The following is a 14,960-nucleotide window of genomic DNA, read 5'->3' on the forward strand; positions in this document are numbered from 1 at the left end:
TACAGGTCCATTTACCATCTTTCAAGCTGATTTTGGTCTGAATTTAGCAACTCCCATTACGGCATGGGATAGCGTTTTGGCTATGACATAGGGAATAACTGGGTCGCTGGCAGAAGCACTGGGTCTAATTTGCTATCGGAGGGTTGGAGGCAAACAGAGAAAGGTGAGAAATATGCTAGAGGAGGAGGTTTGGTGCGAGAGGGGAAGGAGGGAGCAGGCCCTTGTGAGGCCTTATTCTGGGCACGACATGACTGCAGACAGTAAAAGGGAAATGCTGTCACATACAGTCTCTATCTCACAGCTTGCTATTCTCACACTGCTCAGCAAGTCTATCACCCCAAAACAAGGCAGGGACTTTTCCCAGTTTAAAATGAACATGTCACATTATCTGCAAGTGCAATACGTATATGCTTTGCAATACAAAAAACTCATCAAATATGATTTGTATAATATTTATATCCACTGCATTTCAAGGGAGACTTGGACTAGGATTCATGTACTCTTACATTGTGTATGCTCAGTATTTGTGCATCCAACATAAATTTGTGTAATATTAAGACCATTTTTGCATGTGTTGCTGCCTAAGTTCAGTCAACTAACACGTAGAGGGTTAGTGATTAGCTGAAGTGTGGAAGTTGGCAGAGAGGCATGCTGTTACCTTATGAAATACAACGTGACAGAAATAGACTGGCTTAAATATGGCACCTTGATGGAGCCCTGTGGATGCTGGGGTCATGGATTCATGGAGTTGTTGTTGGAGCCAAGGAAGGCTCAACTGATTTTTTCAGAAATCCTCTTCTGGCCTATACTCTTGAAACAGAATCACCAGATGAAGGTGATACTGTTGCCGTATGAACATGCTAGCAAAAATGTAAATAAAAAGCAGAACAGCAAATCTTAACACTAAGTGTAAATGCATTGGCAGTATGCATATTGTTCTCTTGTGACATAAAACTAAACTGAGCCACACAGTATTTCTTAAACACCTCACTTTCTCCATTTAGGGAATGCACAGGGTCAACCTTCACATGTGACCTTATCCATTGACTTCCTCTGACTCACAAAGGGTAACAAGTCAACAAAATGCCCCCTCCATTTCAGCTTAATCGCACGGCAACAACAGCTGCATTGGTCCTAAAACTAGACTATCCGTTCACACACAGTCATGTCCACAACATGGCCTTGTAAACACAGCTTGAAAAACAAGAATTAGCCCATCCCCACCATACTCATATCAGTCAGCAGACATATGCCTCTAGATACCAATCAATCTCCACTTCAGGGACTGTCATGGTAATTTGGAGTCATGTGATGCAATGGACTGTATCAGAAAACTTGTTTTCCCTCTGTGACGAGGCAAAATTAGTAAAGAAATAAAAATAGAATACTAGCCAATGGTGTTGGCAACCAGGTAAGTACACCTGACACCTCTGCATTGTCTCCACCAATACCCAAATGATTGATACCTCTTCTTCACTGACATGAAGGCCCTGTCATCTTTTTAAAGGTGCCTAACAGTAAAGAGAAGGTCCTTAAGGGAGCCTATCAGCCCTCACTGCTTAGTTACAAAAATAACCAATGACAGTGTCCATTTCATCCTCCTGGCCTGTCTTGCCCTGCCACTCGACACCCACTGTTTTTTCCAATGTGAGCTAGCTAGCTGCGTTCTGTGTTGCTGCTCAGTTTGGCCACACCGACTTGTGCATCTATTTTGGTATTTTCTGAGCTCGCTATCAGGACCCTGGCCGCACCAGTGCATTTGAACATGGATCTGAGGGCTTGACTCACTTTGGTGAGTTTCCTTTGTTTCTTCAACTTCAAGAGAAAAAGTTGGTTTACCATGAATGACAACGGCTAACGATAATTAATTTTTTTAGCAGGTGATTCTGCACTGGATTCTTGGATTCTACATTGAGGATTTGTGTTTTTGATACCACTGTCTAGACTGAACGGTTACACACAGCATGAAAGACCCATCACACAGGTGAGGGAGCAGTGTGATTATATGGATGTTTACAAAGACATGAAAAATACTAAAGGGCCAGCGGACAAAATATAAGAGTTTTTGATTCGGGCTAAACATTACCGTCCAAAAAGACCTACAGCACAAGGGCCCCTCAGAATGTCTGCATACATTGCTATATAATCATTTTACATTTGTATTGTCATAAAATTCTCACTGATCAATGTATGAGGGAATTATAAAATGATATTCCAATGCTTGTGCCTTTATACAGTATAGTTAACTGGGCTACCTCATTCCATGGGTATAAATACACAAGCAGATGCTGGGAAAGTACCGTGGTTGCTAACTGATCTCTGGTTATGAGAGCTGGAAGACTGTTGGCAACCAAAGTCTCCTGGAATGCCAAAACATTCTGTAAGTCAGACTCAAGATACAGTAAAGTCACTTAGTGACAGTCTTATAATAATTAACATAAACATGAGTCTTGTGACAACTGAGATTGCTTTCAAACTATACAGTTTTAATATACAGACACAATCTAACATATCATTGAATTATTGAAAGTTATATTTGTCTCAATCAATCTCATCTGCTTATAAGGAGAGTCGTGGTTTTGTGGATAGTTAAAGAGTTGAGTTATCTGCCAGTGGCTATGCTCCCAGGTCAGGACATATAAATGGGTTAATGAGCTATTCTAAGACCTCACCCAGATAGCTAAAGTAAGCTACAGTAGAGCAGCTGCTGCTGAGGCGCTCTGTGACTGATGTGATGATTTACTTGCGTTTCCTGCACTTTGTGGTGTAAACCTGCTGGAACGAATATTGTTGTAGAGCTTTGCATGGGAATCATCTATGTATTAACCAAACAAATTCATTAAAGGTGAACAATAAGATGATTGCATTTGAAAGGGACCAATGTGAAGCATTGGTCCTACCTTGAAATGCATACACATGAACACTGGAAATGTTTATCTGTTCTAACAATGTTCCTATAAATGGACTAGGAGCTGTTCTTATAGCCACTAACAGTATGCTTAGTGATCACAGCATAAGACACCATTCAGTGCTTAAAATAGCCAAGCACATGGTATGAAGTGTTTGTCTGCTGCCTGCATAGTGACAGCATGGCTGAAGCCGACACATGTCGTGTACATAAAGGTCATCAAAGCAACTACACAGTTCACAACCTTTTATAGTAATCATATGCTAAAATGATAACTGTTTACCATTTGTGACTAAGTATAATGGTATTAAACCAAAATCTTTAAACACTGACTGATTTCAGTTTTGTTCTGTTTTTAGGAAGTTTACATATCCCACCACTTCCCAAATGTCCATCTGAGCTGGAAGACAACCAAAGGATCTGCAGAGTGGCAGCAGTTGTAGAGGAGGCAAAGCAGGTGATGCGCGAAACAGAAGGAAAATTGGTGACATCATGAGCTGTGTGGAAAAGCGACACATGAGCCATCGGGTGGGGAGCATGCTCCACCATCGCTTTCCCAATGGCTTCACCGACTTGTTCATGGACGAGACTGACCGCGAGGTCAGCACTCTCACCGATCGAGCCTTCCGAAGTCTCTGCGTTGGAGATGACGCAGTTTATAATGACGAATTGTTGTATGGATACTCACCTTTCAGCTGCCATAAACCTTTGGTGGGGGAGCCTCTTAAAAAGACTCATAATAAGGAATCTAAAAAGCAAGGGCAAAACAAAAATGACAAAAATTATGCCCAGCCATGGAAACAGCAGCATCAGAAAAATATATCCCACATGTCGTCTTTCCTCAAGGCATTAAGTGCCACAGAGGAAAGCTGTGAGGGGATGTTCATCAAAAATGGAGGTATGACAGACTCTAAGGGGGAATCATGGGATAAGTCTGCACTTCGCAGCATCCAAAGAGAGCTCTCGGAATTTTCCTCGGATTATCACACCAATCTCACAGAGGGACATTACAAGAATCATCATCGACATCACTCTGGTGATGGTTCATCAAACAAAACAGGCAAAGATGTTGCCCTTCCATCAGGGAAATCCTCAAAGATCAAAAATGGGAAATCCACTGTCAAACTAAGGAAACTTAACATCAAAAACTTTTTTCTCCACAGTGAGTTTAGCCCTTTCCAGTTGTGGAGAGATTTGAATCAGTTCCCCTTTGGCCAAGAGGACACAGTTCTCCCAACAGATAATATACCTAAATGGTACGACTTGCCTTTTTACAAGGAGTTGACAGAGGCACACAGAAAAGAGATTCTGCATACAGAGGAGGCACAGTCATGCCAGAAACTGGCAGTTAGGCCCCCTCCTCCCACTGCTCCTAAACCCATCCCTCCCCCTCCTCCACCAAAGGTCCTGCCAAAGCCCTCAGCTACTCCAGCTGAGAAGAGGTGCTCTTCAGATGGAGGGGATGGGAGTGCTGCCCCCTGGAGGCGCAACAGGTCCAGGGCAAAAAGTGTGATTCCAGTCAACCAGCCTGGTATACCACCTCAGGAAAACAGTTCAAAAACAGTGGATGAAAGTATGTTTTTGATTAAAAAGGAACCTAGATCTGTGGAGGTAAAAGCAGTTGAGGAAGTCAGCTCTTTGGCATCTACTCCGTTCAGCATCTGCCAGCTGATGACTCCTCTCATTCCCTCCAGACAACCGACAGAAACATCAGAAATCCTCCAAGGTGTCCTTTCGCCCTCTGCCCTTGACCTTCCAATAAGACCACACTCTGAGGCCAAACTGACCCCTGAACCTCCAGTCAAACGGGACAGCTACAAATCACTCGCCTCTAGCATCCTCTTTAATCTGAAAGACAACAGAAAACGGGTGAAAAGTCGTTACAGCCCACCTAAATTCAAAACTTTAGAAGTGCCTGAGAGTGGCACCCAATCTCCACAATCAGATTATCTGAAACATACACAAGCTGGCTCAGAGGGCAATGCATCTGGCCTAAGCACTCCTGCAATTTTAAAAGATGGACAGACAGTTTTCAGTCCTATACTGGAATCTAACAGCTCTTCAACAAGTGATCTTACTAAGCATGATACTGAAAGACCTCTTTCGGATGATTATTTATTATCAAATCTCCTGCAAACCAAAAGAGAGGCTGCAGGTAGCACTAGTCTTGGTGAGGAAAATCCCATATCCCCCTTTATACACACAAAAAAGACCAAGAGTCCCCGGGCTAAAAAGCAAAACTACCCGTCTCTGAATTTGTACAAGAAAGCCAGCCCTAATGACAGTGATATGAAATATCTTCAAGTCCGAATGAGCAATGGTGCTGCTATACACATAGACCAACGTACTGAGACAAATGAACTTTCACCACTCACACTAAACAAAGAACTCTCTCCAAAAGCGCTGCCAACAAACACAGGGCTTTCACCAAATGCTTTAAATATCAACAAAGATCGTTCACCCATAATTTCACCCCATGCACTTGAGAAAGAAGGGTTGTCATCAAATGTATCAGTAGGGAAAAGACCACCAAATGTACCTGACAAAGTAAAACAACCTGCAAAAGACATAAAAGAAAAATACTTGGGAGCACAGCCTGTTAGTTTTAAGGAAAAGGATACAGGTGGCCAACCAATAAGTACAATGGATGTGATCAGAGCAGCAAGGGAAGCAATTAATGCAGCCAAAAATAAAGCTCTATCTGCAGCTCAGTCAGATAGCATCAATAAGCCCATCTCAGAGGAACTGAGGGAGAAAGGAATGGACACAAAGGTTGTCTATTCAAAAGAAATCTTTAAGAGCAAGAGGGACGGTTCAGTAACAGAAAACATCAATGTTTCATCTGAAAGTAGAAATGAAGCAACAGGTGCAACCCATGTAGGCAAAAAAGGTAATGTCAAGAAAGATCCCCCGCCAGTTCCAAAGAGAAATTTTGTTAAGTCTGATATTCAACTTGTACTTGACAAACAGCAAACACATAATGTTGACAAATTCACTAATGGTGATTCGGGAGATGTGAAATTAGATTTACCATCAAATGAAAATGAATCTGTCCAAAAACAGGGCAAACTCAAACATATATTCTCATCCAGACAGAACAATTATATAAAAAGTCAGAGATATTCAGTCACGGATGAGGAACAAGGACAGGAGTTTGAGGAAGGCAATCTGAAAGTGAATAGAATGGAGACGGATGAGGAGATGATATCACCCAGAGAAATAAGAGATAGTGAGCATATCATTAATGACTTGCATGCTTTGAAAGAGCTTGAGAGAGCCAGACTTGGCGATCGAATTCTCGATTACGCGAAAAACAAATTAGGGGTTATTAACATAGATGAGGAGACGAGGGCTAAGAATGATTTGATCTCAAGGGAGCTACGGAATATTAAGAAAGGTATGCTGTCTATGAGAGGGAACACATCGGCTAAGAGAGAACTATTTGTAAATAAAGAGAAGGAGCAGAACAAGCAAGAGGTTTTCACAAAGATAGACAGTAATGTCATAGTAAACAAAACACTTTTAAATGACAATTATGACAAAGCTAAAATGGCCCTTGAAGAGATCATCTCAGAGAGGCAAAAGAGAAAGAATAAAGTCACAGAGCAGGATGCAGATCCAATATTTGATGAGAACGCTAGTGATGAAGGTTATGCAACAAGGGTACAGCAATGTAAAAAAGCTATGAAAGATTCTATGACAGAGGCCAATAAAAAAACAAATGGCAGCAGTCTTACACTAAAAGAGAAAGATTTAAAAGAGAGGTTAGGTGACCTGAGAGACCACAATCACATGAGACAGATCCTGTCGCAAACTGAACCTAGACTTGGTGAGACTCTTGTATCAGGTGGTAGGATGGTGATACCTTGTATGGAAAATACTGGCAATGAGTTAAACCCACTCATAAAACCTAAAGCTAAACATGTTAATGATAAACTAACTGATAATCCAAGCTATGAATCAGAAGAGGTGAATTTGAGACACATGGTGAGACAGATGTCTGAAGAGAGTGGAGAAAATCTGATGAACCAAGATGAAGGCAAAATGAGAGATGTTCCTCCTGTTCCTCCTAGGATCAAAAAGGGAGGGAACAGAAGAGATGGAAGTGTTACTATGGAGACAGATAGTTTAAAAGATGCAATAGAAGAGGATATCTTTAACAAAGATGAAAAATGTGAAAATGGTGAGGTAAACTTCAAAGATATGAGAGGAGAGAGGAGTACAGGCTCAGAAAAACATGAGTTAGGTAGTGACCTGTCTACAAAAAATGTTGTACTAGGTCAAACCGAAACCAGTTCTGATAAAGAGAGGGGGGATGTAGTAAATAATACAAGTTCAAAATTCATTATTGAAACCGATGCCGTTATATATGAGTCTACAGAAAATGAAAATAAGGCAAATAACTTGCAAGCAGATAGTAGCCCCACTAGGGGAGCCACATTTGAAAACAGCAATGCAAAGGCACAGGAAACATACAAGGTAAAGCGGAAGGCTCCTTTAAAACCAGACCTTTTAAACACACCAGATGACAACGTAACAAACAATTTAGTGGTAAAAGAACCTGACAAAATAAACAGAGCTAGTGAGGAAATAAATGTGGATTCAGAAGCTCTTGATGAAATCCCCAGGAATATAATATCACCTTTGTTGTTGGTAAATGGTGTTAGCATCAATCAGAGCCCACCTGATCAAGCCAGCTTGTCCTCAAAATCATCCTACTTCTCTGCGGAGAGTGCACTGCACAGAAATACTGAGACCGAGTCAAACGTTTACCACTCTCTGGAGAACTTGATTGGCGAGGTGGAGGAGGCTGATGAGGTGATGCAGAATATTTCAGAAAGCAGAAAACAGGATTTGGACAGGACGGAAGTGGAATATTATTCTTTAAGTGATCATGAAAGTGAGCCGGAGGTTGTAAGGCAACCAATAAAATCTCCTCAAAAAGAGACTGAAGTACCGTACAAGGACAACAAAGAAAGAGAAAATGCCACTGCAGATCAAAGTTCAACTCATGATGAAAATAATCAGACACCAATGTCACCCTCCAACACTTTCTCTCCAACTTTGGGGATCCCAGCCTTATTTAAGGTCAAAGACAACACTTTCAGCAATAAGTTGAAGAAGACTGCACATCCCTGGTCACCAAGATGTAGTCTGAGTGGTTCAGAGAGGGGAGATGAGGAGTTACATCAAGTAAAGAAAAATCCAGAACTTCCTCCGCCAAATGAACCTGCCACTCACTGTAGCACACCAATCCCAGATGAAATCTTCAAACCTAAAGAGATTGCATCAAACAGTTCACCTCCCCTGCTGCTGTCTCTTTCAAATCTGCCAAGTGAAAATCCAAAGAAACCACAGGTTGGAGTGTTCCTAACTGTCCCACAGGAGGAAGACAGATTTTCTGGCGTGAGTCCTTCATCTGAAGGCGTGGAGAGCCTAACAACCAGCACAGCTGACACAGCTGATGAGTTGGGAATGAATGTGGGGGAAGTATCAAAGGTTCCCAGTGAACGGTCTGGGTCCACTTGCAGTGGTAATGAAAGCCAAACAGGGCTGCCCAAACCCCCAGCAGTCTTGCCCAAATCTGAAAAGGCTGTTCTCAAAGCCATTAAGCTGGCAAATAGAAGGATGAAGAAGGAGGAGGCCCAGAAATCCTCCCACAAGTCATCTCAAAGCAGCAGCAAACACAGAGTGGATAGAAACAAAAGTGACAAATCTGAGCACAAAAGCAGTAGAAATAGTAAAAGCAGAGAGCGGGAACACAGAGAAAAGATTGAAAATGGTCACAATCAGAGTAAAAGCCATGGTAAAAATGACGATCGGAGTGAGCAACTACTTTACGAAAGAAGAGGCCACAACAGTGAAAACCACCATCAAGACAAAACAGACAGGGGCCACAAGACTAGGAGACAGAGCCATGATTCGGTGGAAAGCAATAACCTGAACAGTGAAGCACTACCCAGTGTTGCAACAGAAAGGCAAGGCCGCAGCAGCAACAAACATATTCGAGATAAGCCAGAGCAAAGACACTACAGCAGCGATAGGATCATCAGTAATGTACCTGTGTACAAAGCTCACGTCACCGACAGACCCACATCGGACAGGCCATTGCACCGATCACAAAGCATTGACAGGTACTTAGGAGATAAAGTGGAGCGCAGGCTCAGTGCCGATTTGTCAGTCAACGAGAAGCTTGATCCAAGGACCCAACGCATTGAGAAATCCCTCATGGACGAACTTCAGCAGAGAGGCCGTACCAGAGACAAGGCGAGCAAAGACAACCCATTGAGAAGGAGTCACAGTATTGATACGTACAGCACAGACGTGCCGCACCCTTCAACCTTGTCCCGCCAGTCAAGCCACACCAGCCACACCAGCCAGCTTTCTCGCCAGTCTAGCATTGAACATGCCATTGTTACGCAGTCCTTTCCTATGACCCAACGTAAGCTCCTCCAGGATCCAGACTCTGGGCAGTACTTCTTTGTTGACATGCCCGTACAAGTCAAGACGAAAACTTTCTTTGATCCTGAAACAGGAAGTTATGTGCAGCTGCCAGTCCAGCCGCCAGAGGGTGCCGTTCCTCAGGCATCCCCCTTGGAGGTTTTGACCCCACCTATGGTTGTGTACCACAGCTTTGTCCCGGTGCCTCTGTCTCCCATGGCTCAGAAAGCTACTATCCAAGCCACTCATATGACACCAGAGGAGTTTGAGCAGAGACAACTAGAGAGGTCAAGGCAAAGGCACTGTAAGGAAAGACATCAATATTTAGAGCCTGTCTGTGGTCAACATGACCACATGTTAGGGGAGTTTCTAGGCACTGAGGAGCTGGACTGTCCGAGCTGATAGGCCATGAGCTTTGAAAGGAAAAATCCCCCCTCCGCTTATGCTGTTTTGTGTCATCAAATTGTGGTGTTCATTGCATTCCAGGGATTATTTTGTGTTCAAGTGTTCTAAGTTTTTGTTTCCACCTTCACGTTACCTAGTCTACTTTTACTCTAGTTAGTGATTTCCTACATTTGCTATAAAAGTTTCATTGATGAATTTCTCCCTGTTTGAATGCTGGTACGATAACTACTCCAGCAAGAAGCCATTTTTTAAACATCTTTTATTTTTAATACCCTTGTAGACGTGATGGAGATATTTCAGTGTGATGTTTGGTCTGTTATATACAGAATAAAAACACACCATGAGCAATAAGATGGACCCAGAAATGCAAGGCACACACTGTTTTGAACAGTGTTCAAGTATTTCAGGGTGGATTTCTCCTTCAAGGCTTTTCATTTAAGTGTCTGATCCTTGTATTGCTTTTGTTGGCTTAACTTACATGACACAGATGCTATGCAAGCTTTGTGAGGCCTCGATCGCTTTTATGAAGAGACACAAGTTTGACTTGAGTGAACTGACGGGGATAATTAATTTGTGAATGAATGAATTTTTGTCGAATGCTGGGTTGACAAATCTGTGTAAGATATTTTTGAGAAAGATGAAAGGAACATGGACAATCCATGTACATATTGTATTTAAGTGTAAACAGAGAGAGTTAAGTTTGAATGTAAATGTGGATTATTTATTGTAAATGATGTTTGTTATACACATCTACAGTGGTATTGGGGTCTCCACTGCATTTCAGGTATTGTGTGGTGTTTTATTAACTGCAGTTTGTTGCGTTGAGATTTCTTTTTTCACCAGACCTTGTGCAGTCACTTGAGTTATCCTTCAAGGTACTTGAAACAAATTGAATTCATTGAAAAATTTTCTTTAAATGGTAGGTTACTGATTTCAACTGATCCAACTAAAATTAAAAAAATTTGCATGCTAGCCTATTGAAGGTCTTTGATACGACACACATTTAATATACTGTCTAAAAGCTTTAACTGGCATTATGGCAATTAATATTTTTTTAATATGCAGAGAAGAGGAAGAGAGAAGAATTGGTTTTGCAAGTTTGTTGCATTTGGAATTTTTTCTAAAGTAGAATAAAGCAGGGCTGTATTGTGTCTGTGATCCATTCCAATAAAAAGAACAACTGTTGTTACAGACTTTTATTGTGCTAGTATTATTAATTTCACTGCAGTGTCATTCTTCATGTAAAGCATATGCCTAAAAAAATGAAAACTGCTAAACCTGCTTTTAAAAATGTATAATGATTGAACTGTTTCGATTGTTATTATTATGAGAAAGTGAAAATCAGCCTGTGTATGCTTTTATTTACTAATTGGCGCAACTACACAAGTAAGAACTTTAAATGCTGAATCTTTTTTGACAATTCTTTCCGTCTGGATGAATTTTGAATTATAGTGGTTCACAAGGGCCTATTCTTATTCACCATCCTGCTGCTGCAGTTTTGAGTGTTAATGTAATAAGATTAAGAAAACCTATGTTTTTAACCTATGTCAAAAATGTACAGTATTTGTATTTATATTCACATTGACTGTTTGCATTTCAAATCATTTCATGTTTTTTTTTAATTTTGCCTTTCACCACTCTTTAACTTGTGGCATCCCAGTTTTGCAAAATGGGCCTTTTAAGGCTTTAAATTGAAAAAAAACAAAACATTAGGATTTCATCAAGAGGGAAGGCTGGCTAATTACCATAGACAGTGTCACCAAATCAGGGTCCAGGATCCTTTAAAAGACCTTAATATGGGTCTACAGTGCCCCAAGTACTATATGTTATAATTAAACTTCAGTTTAAACTTAACAACTAGTGCATTACTAATCAATGACTAAAAACTAATCTCAACTAAGAATCATTAGGTCTATGGTAAATCTATTTGGGCATCCTTTTGTTAAAAGGGTTTAGAATCATTAATAGTTCAGGAATAGTTGTTTTATTTCTCAAAATAATACAATATTTAAACATATGCACGGAAATAGTGTTTTAATTCAACTCAAGCAAACCATCATCTCCCCATCCCTCATAGTCCCAGTGTTAAAAAGTGCAGGAGGTGCACAGACTGTCAGTGACAGCCACAGCTTAATGCCACCATGTCATCATACTGCTTCAAAACCACGTTCTCCTCATCATCAAAGTATAACAAACTTATGGACTGGAGTTTGTCAGGAACACAGCAGGGTGCTCCTACATCATCGGTAGAGAGCTTGAGCGCATGCATGATGGAGCGCACCGTGGCGTGGTTGGTCGCTCTGAGGTTCCCCCCCAGGGGGAACGGGCAGGAGCCTTTGCAGTGGTAGGCGTTGTACCCCCGGGGAGAGATGATCCAGCCAGACCAGCCGATCTCCTCAAAGTCAACGAAGAGGGGAACGCGCTGGCAGGACTGTGTGCGCCCGTGGGGAAATAACCCTGGAGATGAACGCCGTCTCCTGTTGTGGTGGTCGTGGGGCTCAGGTGCTGCTGCTGCAGGTTGGGCTTGTCCTATGGAAAGAGGAAGATGATCACATTAGGTTAGAATGCCATCATAAATAAAAAGCATTTCATATTTGGCCCTTTTTGGCACCGGTAATATTCAATTTCAATTTGCTAAATTCAAACAAAATGGCATCTTTCACACTTTTACATTTTAGACTTGCCAACAGTTATAAGTCCTTCTGTTGGCTGGTGTATAAACAGAAAATGAATGAAATGTAAACCATTTATTACATACTTATATAGAACTTATAGTTGCTGAATAGCTCTAAATGGGTGTGTTGATATTTTTTATTTATTTATTTTATAAGCAGCAGCCAGTTAGTTGATTCAGGATAACGTTAGCATTGTTGTTCTAGCTAACAGGGGCTAACTGGCTAAAGTTGGTAGCAGTTGTTGAGCTTGCTAGTTTAAGAGGAGGAGGGGTATAAGATTGGCTGAAAGCTGAGGGGGGCGGTGACACTTACGCAAAGTGGAAATATAAAAAGGGTATCGTGTGCATAATAAGTGTATTATGGAATAAAAAGTGGCATTATGGAATTAAGTTAGCCATGAAATGAGTTATAAAGAAAAAAAAACCAACAACAACATACTTTTGTAAATGAAAATGCTTCCCAGTAAAATAATAAATAATAATGAGTTTGACTAATTACAATATTATTATATTATAATATTGAATATTTAGTGGTTCCATACATGATGACTAACATCACCTTACCCAGGTATGACTGGTTTGATGCTCCTGTCCTCCCATCGTCTGAGAATATAACCAGGTAGGCATTCATGTCCGTCACTGACTCCATCCAGTTACCAGAAGGAAGTGTGGTCACCACAAGGATGCCATTATTCTCCTGGCTGTTGCGGATCCACTTTGACACCTGACATTCAGAGCAAGATTGAACATGTTAAATACATTAGTTGAGAAACACTTTACACACAAATGAAACACAGCTCAAATACATTTATGCACAAAGGCAATGAAATGACCAGCCTGTGTAAAGACAAAACATTTAATAAATGAAACAAAGAATAGGGAGGGTGTTACCGTTTGAGTGACATTGAAGACTTCCCATCCCTGTGTGTAAAGGGGCACCAGTCTGGAGGTGATGAGGTTTCCTCTCCATGGCTTCACTCGGCTGTCCAGCACCTCATACAGATCCACCTGGACAGACACAACATGAAGCTGTTAAATCACTGTGTCCATGAAAGGCATTTTTCTCATCATAACCTTCTAACCTCAGTCAAAGTCTTACATCTACATACACTGAAGAAGGATGACTGCTCAGAATAACAACTCATATTCATAATGCTCTCTGGTGCACTTTGCACAAGTTATGACTTAATGAAAATGACATATCTACATGAGAACAGATTAAGTAATGTCAGACAGAAGGAATTTTACCTTATAGAAATGAGGGCCATAAGACTTTCCGAGGTAAAACTTCTGTTTCTTTCTGAACCAGCGGAACTCCGCTTTGATCATTCTCTCGTCTCTGCCGAAAGACGACAGATTGAAGAAGTGAAACCTCTCTCCGGCGTGACCTGCAAACGGGAGAATATGAAACACATCTTTAGTGAAATGTTTAAATAATCGTTTGTTAAAGAACTGTAACAAAGTTTTTTTAAATGATCTGTTTAAGAGGAACGATGGCTGCGCGTAACCGTGCGTAATTGTACGTTTGGATAATAATTACGCGCTCTAATGCATAATATTTAATGATGCTGTGAGGTAAAAATGTTGACCTAAATCGAGCTAATATATTGTCCAACATACATTCTCACAAAACAATCGTAGTTCGTGCGTAAATGTCAGTTTGATATTCACCTTTGTCCTCGAAACTCCGCACTATGTTTCCTTCCAAAATCTCCTTCTGGCTTTTCGGGGTCCCCTCGGAGACTGACACCGCGTTAAAAAGATCCAACATAAACTGAGGCGCCTTCTTGTGAGGAGCCACCACTGGACCCCGAGGTAAATCCTTCATGTGGACCAGCGCGCCCAGCTTCTCCTTCGCCGTATGCGTCGCATCCAAAGCGTCCTTCCGCCCTGCTGTCCCCCCGTCCTGCGGGATGGCGAGCGGGGTGACGCATCTCAGCTGGAGAGCTAGGACGAGGCAGAGGCATAGAGCTCCTGTTGTCATTTTTAGTGAGAGTGGACTGAGCTCAACACCTGTGGGACGGCGGGTGATAAGAGCGACCCGCTGCCTTTGATGACAGGCTGCCCCTGTATTCAGCTAACACCAGAAGATGATTGGGCCGTGATTGATGATGGTGGAAAAGAAAACACAAAGGAAAGGTGAAAATGACCCGAGAGTCAGCCATAAAGATACAAATAAATAAATGACTAATTTGCCTTAATTTGTAGGTCCAGGTTACAGTAGGTTAGAGGCCATCTGGCTCACATTTGACCCGCTCAACCAAACAGAGTTTTATCAGGGAGAGAGAGTTTGTAGGGATATGGAAGGTTTAGTCTTTAATGCAAGTTGTTTAAAGATCACTTAAAAACGTGATAAATCCATCTGATAAGAGTCACCATAGAAACGATTAGCCTATAAAATAGTGTGTCGAAATGACCCGTTTGACCTCATAAAAACCTATTAATACTGAATATGGATCGTGCCTGCATTATTGGAGGGATAAAAAATGAATACATAATTAAAGGTATACAGGTATGGTAATAATTTATGTT

At 41.4% G+C, this 14,960-nt stretch overlaps 2 protein-coding genes across 4 annotated transcripts; one reads left to right on the plus strand and one right to left on the minus strand.

The window, feature by feature from the left end:
• The first annotated feature begins 1,632 nt into the window (after positions 1-1,632).
• Positions 1,633-10,948, plus strand: LOC118329468. Of its 3 annotated transcripts, none has more exons than XM_035663677.1 (3): positions 1,633-1,792; positions 1,878-1,984; positions 3,268-10,948. In XM_035663677.1, the coding sequence occupies exon 3, from the start codon at positions 3,401-3,403 to the stop codon at positions 9,749-9,751; it is 6,351 nt and encodes a 2,116-aa protein (XP_035519570.1). In that variant the 5' UTR covers positions 1,633-1,792; positions 1,878-1,984; positions 3,268-3,400; the 3' UTR covers positions 9,752-10,948. The 3 variants fall into 3 exon arrangements, with proteins under 3 accessions (XP_035519570.1, XP_035519578.1, XP_035519588.1); XM_035663685.1 differs by having other exon boundaries at positions 1,652-1,792; positions 1,881-1,984; XM_035663695.1 differs by lacking the exons at positions 1,633-1,792; positions 1,878-1,984 and adding an exon at positions 2,359-2,380.
• A 754-nt stretch (positions 10,949-11,702) lies between these two features.
• LOC118329490 (bone morphogenetic protein 2-like) lies at positions 11,703-14,412 on the minus strand. The gene is made up of 5 exons (XM_035663706.1): positions 14,100-14,412; positions 13,677-13,816; positions 13,320-13,436; positions 12,993-13,152; positions 11,703-12,283 (listed from the first exon to the last, which is right to left on the minus strand). The coding sequence occupies exons 1-5, from the start codon at positions 14,410-14,412 to the stop codon at positions 11,868-11,870; spliced, it is 1,146 nt and encodes a 381-aa protein (XP_035519599.1). The 3' UTR covers positions 11,703-11,867.
• Between the last annotated feature and the right edge of the window lie 548 nt (positions 14,413-14,960).

Source organism: Morone saxatilis, unplaced genomic scaffold (assembly GCF_004916995.1).
Source record: "Morone saxatilis isolate NCDOM2014 unplaced genomic scaffold, NCSU_SB_2.0 Contig1, whole genome shotgun sequence".
In the NCBI taxonomy this organism is placed as follows: Eukaryota; Metazoa; Chordata; class Actinopteri; family Moronidae; genus Morone; species Morone saxatilis.